Source organism: Portunus trituberculatus, chromosome 42 (assembly GCF_017591435.1).
Source record: "Portunus trituberculatus isolate SZX2019 chromosome 42, ASM1759143v1, whole genome shotgun sequence".
NCBI lineage: Eukaryota > Metazoa > Arthropoda > Malacostraca > Decapoda > Portunidae > Portunus > Portunus trituberculatus.
The window spans coordinates 279,465-287,500 of NC_059296.1; the positions used below are offsets into that span (position 1 = coordinate 279,465).

Sequence of the window (8,036 nt, forward strand, 5' to 3'; positions counted from 1 at the left end):
CATACATACCACACACACTATGTGATCCATCACTCGCACCAATGGACTTAAACAGCAGAGGAAGGATGATTAACTACACGTTAGCGACATAAAAAGCGTACGACTCTGAAAAAATAAATGTTTATCTTTGTCAATATAAGTATTAACACTTTACAGGTCGAAACTGCTGTGTGAGGGTGAGTGTGAGGCCCAGTGTGAGTGGCACGTACCGGCGGGGAGTGGCAGCTCCATAAAGCGATGTAGTCAGAGTCGAGACGGCGGTGTGGACGGCTCCCCTGCGGGATGACAAGGCCTCCACCCACCTTGTTAGTGCAGGGTAGCGCCAGGCGGTTGTTGGCACAGTAGTCGTGGCCAGCTATGGAGCTATGAGACCCTGTCTGAAGACAGTGCCTACAACAGCAGGGTGAAGATCTGCCACTGTCTCCTGTCCCTTGACCCCTTGACCCACGCCGCTCCCGTGATGGGTCACGGCTCGATCGGTGATGGTGGTGGTGAGGCTGTAGCTGGTGCAGGTGGGCGCGGTGCAAACCCTCATGGTAACTGTGCCGGTGGTGGTGGTGGCGCTCATCGCAGGACTCGTAGTCAAGCTCCTCTTCCTCGCACCAACACGAGGGAGGATCACAGCAGGCGTGTTGACTGAGGCGCGAGGGCGTCAAGTGGTGGTGGTGGTGGCTGTGCTGGTGGAGACTGGATACAGAGGCTCGCTCACATGAAGAATCTCTTGCTCCACGTTCCACTGACGAGTCTCTGGACAGCCTGTGCGCGGTCAGCTCACGAGAGGGAGAGTATAAACGGTCACGGAGACTGTCACGGGAGTCCCGAATGCTGTCCCTTAACAAATCTCGGATGGATCTGTGAGGGACGAGCTCTCCGGCCTCCAAAGTCCTGGGGCGAGGCACGGGAGGGGGCCGCGGGTACTGACGATGGCGGGGAGTCAGCCCGGCACAGACTTCCTCCACTGCCTCGGTGGGCGTGGTGAGGGTGGACCTCAAGGAATGGGTGCGGTGGTCAGGGGGCGTAGCCAGCCGCGTGACCTGACCTTCCCGCAAGTCGGTCAACATTGGTGAGCCACGCACCCACTCAAAGTCTTCATTCCCAGAAACAGATGCCTCGCCTGCAGAGAGGTGCCACATTAAAGACCCTTGGTGTTGTGTACTGCTAAAATTAAATACAGCAAGGTCTATAAAATGAACTCTTAGCAATATTATTTTGCAAATTTAGTAAATAATTGATATGGGAGGACATGCAAGAGTCAAAACTTGGTGAGAGTGACTAGTGAGTGCACGATGAATTTTACCGCGCAAAACGCCCACTGACAGACACTTCCGGTGAGACCACAAACAAAACACGGCTCGCATCGAGACAACCTTAGCCTACTGTTGCTCTGTAGCGATTCCCTCATCAAAGCAATCAGTTCAGCTGATGACTCAGTGATGACTTAAGTCCAAGGTTAGGCAGCGTCAATGTAAAGCAAAGGCACAGTTGTAACAATGCATCAGACGTCGACGTGACTTTTCCTGTTTACCTAATCAGCAAATCGCTCCATTAAATGACCAAAATTGAAAGAATAATTTCATGTCTACAGCTGTCTCGCCATTTGTACTATTCAGATCGCTAAGGGTGTGCTCGCGCGCGCACACACACACACACACACACACACACACACACACACACACACACACACACACACGTTATTCAGCGGAACGTTCCTATTCTATACACATTTAAAATTTTCAGTAGTAGCTTTGCACAAGTATTTCAAGTCAAGGTGGATTGAATTACGGAGTGCTGGAGTAAAAGATCTCGAGTCTGTGATCCGTGAGGCAGTGAAGTGAATGAACAGTAATAAATACGCCGCAGCGGGGAGAAATTCAAGACAACTGCGAGCACTGATAATGAAACACACACACACACACACACACACACACACACACACACACACACACACACACCGCGTAGTGTAGTGGTTAGCACAATCGGCTCACAACCGAAAAGGCCCGGGTTCGAATCCCGGGCGCGGCGAGGCAAATTGGAAACCCCCTTAATGTGTAACCTAGCAGCAAGTAGGTACGGGATGTAACTCGGGAGGCTGTGGCCTCGCTTTCCCGGTGTGTGGAGTGTGTTGTGGTCTCAGTCCTACTCGAAGATTGGTCTATGAGCTCTGAGCTTGCTCCGTAATGAGGAAGGCTGGCTGGATAACCAGCAGACGATCGCGGTGGTGAAATTACACCCACACACACACACACACACACACACACACACACACACACACACACACTATCTTCTATTTGTTATGGACAAACCACCAAATCACAAAGGTTAATGTAAAAAACTGATCACACTCTACGGAGGGAGCACTCACACGCTAGCCACGCTGGAGGGAGTGTGGGAGGGGTCGGACATTTGCATGAATGGATGGATGGATGGACGGACGGAAAACTAACATAAGGATATTGTGTTGATACATTTTGCAGGAGGGGGCAAAAAAAAAAAAAACGAGGGAGGGAAGGGAGCACTATCACAATGGGTGCAAGCGACAGGCAACTCTAGTACTGGTATGGAGGAGGGAGGGAAGAGGCATCACGTGGACTAAGCCTCGTGTCCGTCACCTTTTATGGACTGTGCTGAACGTCTTCGTCGGCGTCTGGAGGAGTCCTCTGAGGTGGCGCCGGATGAAACGTCAGAGAGGTCCTCAGAGTCTTCGTGTCGTGTTGAGGCCACGGCCACCCCTGCACAGGAGCCGTAGCCCGAGGAGGCCGAGGAGCCGAGGGCCGTGTAGGATGCTGCCAGTCTGGAGGTGGACAGGCCGGCGCCCGCAGCTCCTCCGCTCAGACGAGAAGCGGAGCCGCTCAGCCCTGCCGCAGACAGCAGCAACCGGGGCATGGGCGAAGCGGAGGCTGCGGGACGAGGGCGGGCGGGACTACCGCTCACGCCCTCCCCTGTGCGTGAGGCCACAAACTGAGACATCTGGCCACTCAACGTTACATGCATACAAATTTATAAGTGGACGTCATGACTATAGATGCAAACCTGTTGGGGTAAAGATTGTGTGCAGGACAAAGAACACCAAGAGAGTGGCTAGTGTTGGTAATGGTCGGTCCTCGGGTGTGGCACATGAGGTCAGTCTACACAAGCATCATGAGACACCCCGTGGCCCACACCTGGACTATTCCCTGACCACGACACACTTGACAGTGGCACACACCTGGCCGAGGAAGACTGCCAGAGCCATACACACTTGTCACGGGACACTATCTATGGTAATTATCACTGTCAGCCTGCCTGCCTGTCATCCCGTGCCTAGATGCCCCTCTCTGCCCCGCCATCACTTACCACCACTACCCGCGTCCCCTAAGCAGTGGTGAAAAGATCCCATTCCTCGCCTACTGACTTGTTTGCCACCGTTTCTCTTCTCACTACATCAAGACGGCAAAAAATAAACTTCTACACACGCATATGAAGGAATGAATAGATGGATAAACAATGAAATCTATCTTCGTTATCAGTTAATTTTCGGAACTCAATGGTCTAGTCTAGTATACAGCGTAAATCTACATTCATCAATCTGTAATGTGCAGGGAGGCAGGCGAAGAGTTGCCCCGTGGCGGCACTTATGATGAAGTCAACAGCTGGCCCTCCACGCCACTAATGGATGCCTTTCACGTTTACACGCAAATAAAAGCTGGTGGTTTGAAAATAATCATATCCAATACGGTCCTGTAAAGGCAACATTTACGAATCACCTTTATTTAATTCAATTAGTTAAACATCAAAGGGGAGGGAATGTTCCAACAAATCGGCCCACAAGAGTAATGATCAAATAATCAGTCTTTTTTTTATCAAAAGTTACGAATGAATATAAATAAAACAATGAAATATGTGAAATATCCCTAGGGTTGATATTGCAGCACTAGTTGTAACAAAATAATAACGATATTAAATAAGTACGAAGATAATGGTAGTACATGTAGTAAATAATTTTATCTTTTCCCATTCCCAAGGCCAATGTCTTTTTTCTTCTTTTTTTTGTTTACGAATGAGAACCAACACCGATGATGATCAACTAGTGCCAGCAGATACACAGCCACCGCCAGGCTCGTGTTCAACCACGTGTCTCTCTCTCTCTCTCTCTCTCTCTCTCTCTCTCTCTCTCTCTCTCTCTCTCTCTCTCTCTCTCTCTCTCTCTCTCTCTCTCTCTCTCTCTCTCTCTCTCTCTCTCTCTCTCTCTCTCTCTCTCTCTCACACACACACACACACACACACACACACACACAGACACACGCACGCAGTCACGCACGCACGCACACTAGTTACAATTATATTATAACAAAGCGGGCATGTGCCGCTGTAACCACTATGCACAAGAATTCCGATATCAGAGTGCTGCCCTGCCACCTACGTACGAGCTCCTCGGAGGGGGTCATCTTCCTGGCATGACCCTGCGTGGTGGCGGCGGATGGAGGGCGCAGCGGACAGGCGTGGTGCCGTGGTGCCGCGGTGGTGTGGTGCTGGTCGGCGAGTGCCCCGGCCTGTGGCGACCCTGACGCGCGCTTCCTAGCTGCTCCCTCACCTACACTGAGCGCCTGCCGCACTGCCACTGTCTGGCACCACACCCACCAACATACACCCAATATTAGCCCAGCTACCTCACCGCCACCAGCCACGGGCACCGCTGCCGTGAAGGGGCCACGCTGGCTCGCGCCCCCCACTCGGGAGGACGGCACTCCACTCCACTCTAAGGTAATAATCTCCTTCCTGGGAGTGTATCATAATTTGTAGTGCAACACCTCGCTCTCAGGTATTCTGTGCGCCGCGTGTTTCGCTCTCATTACACAAGCGCTGACGGGAAACACTCTCTCCTAAATCATTGGGTTCACATAAAGCAGTGCACGAAAGAATAAAAACGAATTTATTATCGCCTCGTAAAACATCCAAATGTATACAAACTCATCTCAGTGAGAAAAATTAATCTCAAAGAACCTCGTCTATTCACACGAGTAAAAATGGCCGCGGGGCGCATCATCCCACGCCGGCGGTCTGTTCCTCCGGAGAACACACGCCTGTACTTTTTGCTGAACTGAGGTTATGTAACAGAGTTTCCTGCCAAATTTCTTAATAGTTTTCTTAGAGCAACTTACAACTGATGTGAGACTGACATACGCCCTCCACAGCACCCTCGTCACTCACAGCAATAACCACGTTGTGAGGGAGAGTCGACGGGCTTTTTTTGGACACAACAGACGGCAAGGACAGACAGACTGAAGGGAGTGGTCTGCCATCAGTACCCTCTACTTTCTACTATATGCTTGGACCTCTCGTGGTCTGAAGAATGTCTGTTTCTTGCACACCTCGGCATCCTGAGGAAATTAAAACTTCCATTCCACTCTTCTCCGAACACGGGAGACTATAAGGCACGATATTTGAAAAGATCGTCAAATTTATGGATGAGAATGATAGGTGAAAATAGGTAGGCATGTTTCATGGAGCGACTGCCATGTGTAGACCTGATGGCTTCTTGCAGTTTCACTTATTTTCTTATGGTATTATGTTCTTAATAAAGCTGAACTAATGCTGTGGTACTGAAGGAGATCACTGGAAGGTGCCCCAGGCGAGGCAGCGCACGCCCTTGATACCAGTACAGGAGTGGAGGTTTACTGTCATCACGGCAATCTCCTCACTCTTCAAATATTTACAAATCATCAGGGAAGAGTCAACACCGGCATAATTTGAGACAATCAATTGTTTTACATCATGGAAAATCATTACGAAATCTTAAAAATAAAAATCATACTAAAGAAAAATGTGTGTGTGTGTGTGTGTGTGTGTGTGTGTGTGTGTGTGTGTGTGTGTGTGTGTGTGTGTGTGTGTGTGTGTGTGTGTGTGTGTGTGTGTGTGTGTGTGTGTGTGTGTGTTTAAACTTTCCCATACATTTCTTTCCTAGACATTTACGTTTTGTGTCATGGCGTTCGTAAAGTTGGACCATTTTCATTCTCACTTTTAATTAAACTCATTCATTTCAAGCCTGAACAGAAAAAGACAAGCTGAATAATACTGCGCCACACGTGCAACTGTAACTGCGCATGAAGAACAAGAACAAAAACAAGAACAAAAAGAAGAGAAAGAAAAGCACTACCACCACAACCACCACCAACAGCAGAAGGAGGTCGTCTCAGGACCCTCCACCAGGTGTGTGTGTGTGTGTGTGTGTGTGTGTGTGTGTGTGTGTGTGTGTGTGTGTGTGTGTGTGTGTGTGTGTGTGTGTGTCCCTTTGTTTATGCAGGCCATTACGTGACGGAGCCCTCTGCTATGAAGCCAGACAGACTCGAGCCTCAAGAGAACTCCAGTGAACGCCAGTGCGTGTCCTGTATTAACAAAAGGGAAGCTCGGAGGCAGTTGTGCTCCTTGGACGGTGCCTCCTAATGTACGTGTTTACCGTCATACACCCAGCAACCATTCCTCTCCAAGTCTGAGTCAACGCTCTTTTTATTGTTTTTATTTTCCCGCCTTTTAACGTCCAGAGGTGAACGTTAATGTGCTGGTTTAAGTGGCTATAAACATCTGCAGCACGAGAGACAGATTAATAATGCAGGAATGTGTATGTATATATCTCTCTCTCTCTCTCTCTCTCTCTCTCTCTCTCTCTCTCTCTCTCTCGAAAAAGAAAAACAGAAAAATAATACAAATACTTGAAAGAAAGAAAAACCAGACTAATTCGGCAACTTCACAGATTTCTTTATTGGTCATTCATAAATTAAAATAAATTAATATTTCCTGCGATATCAAAGCAAAATTAATTCATCCGTTTACTCCAACAAATAGCATGTACATTTTTTTTTTCCTTTCTTGAAATAACAAGGCAAATGTTCCTGCTATTACTACATAAAAAAAAAAAAAAAAAAAAAAAAAAATATATATATATATATATATATATATATATATATATATATATATATATATATATATATATATATATATATATATATATATATATATATATATATATATATATATATATAAAGTTGGAATAACGCAAACCTGACTAACCCCGCTACTTGAGCCTACACCGAGGACTTGCTTTGTTGAAGATCCCCATTTTCTGGAGCTCCTGATAGTGGTACTGGTGGTGGTGGTGGTGGTGGTGGTGGTGGTGGTGGTGGTGTGGGCTAGATAGACTACTTAGCGGATGGATTCCTCTTGTGGTGCCTATTTATTTCACTCCACAGATAACAGAAGAGAGAGAGAGAGAGAGAGAGAGAGAGAGAGAGAGAGAGAGAGAGAGAGAGAGAGAGAGAGAGAGAGAGAGAGAGAGAGAGAGAGAGAGAGAGAGAGAGAGAGAGAGAGAGAGAGAGAAATGAACTGAGACAGACAAGCTAACTGGTAAAAAGACAGATAAACGGATAAATAAACATAGAATTTTGACATCACACTAAGGTCAGATAGCGCCGTGAGATCGAGGAAGGAAAAAGGCACCAATCCCCCAAGCAGAGTGACCAGGTTAGTGCTGTTCTGTGTGTTCGTGACCCGTCAATCAAGCGGCAGTGATTAATTAACCAGCATGAAGGGTGGACGTGTTCCTTCCTCCCTTGTGTATGTATGGTCCATTATTGTTAGTAGATAGTCTTTACAGGCTCGTTGCGTTCAGGGTTCACACAGTACTGATGTTAGCAAGACCAGAACAAGAGAGAGAGAGAGAGAGAGAGAGAGAGAGAGAGAGAGAGAGAGAGAGAGAGAGAGAGAGAGAGAGAGAGAGAGAGAGAGAGAGAGAGAGAGAGAGAGAGAGAGAGAGAGAGAGAGAGAGAAATAAAACAAATAAACAAATAAATAAATAAATAAAAACGAGAAGATATAAATAAAATAGAAAAAAAGATAAAATAAAAGTGAGACGATACTGAAATCACAAAAAAAAAAAAAAAAAAAAAAAATCCCCAAAATAACAACGATGATAAGAACAACAACAACAAAAGCAATAACAAAAGAAACATGAAAAACAGTATACCAGATAATAACAAAAATCATACATACAGGTGGATTAATAA

General features: G+C 47.1%; 1 protein-coding gene across 7 annotated transcripts in view; it reads right to left on the reverse strand.

Annotated features, from left to right (window-relative positions):
- LOC123517816 overlaps positions 1–8,036 on the reverse strand; it is a 71,224-nt gene that overhangs the window by 17,512 nt on the left and 45,676 nt on the right. For 4 of the 7 annotated variants that reach the window (XM_045278321.1, XM_045278319.1, XM_045278317.1 and 1 more), the window contains exons 2-3: positions 2,610–2,939; positions 210–1,114 (exon numbers count right to left, since the gene is read on the reverse strand). The exons of 2 other annotated variants lie outside the window; for them this stretch is intronic. In XM_045278321.1, the coding sequence (XP_045134256.1) occupies positions 210–1,114; positions 2,610–2,939 (1,235 nt within the window). The remainder of the gene's footprint in view (positions 1–209; positions 1,115–2,609; positions 2,940–8,036) is intronic. One more of the 7 variants, XM_045278320.1, reaches the window with a different exon arrangement.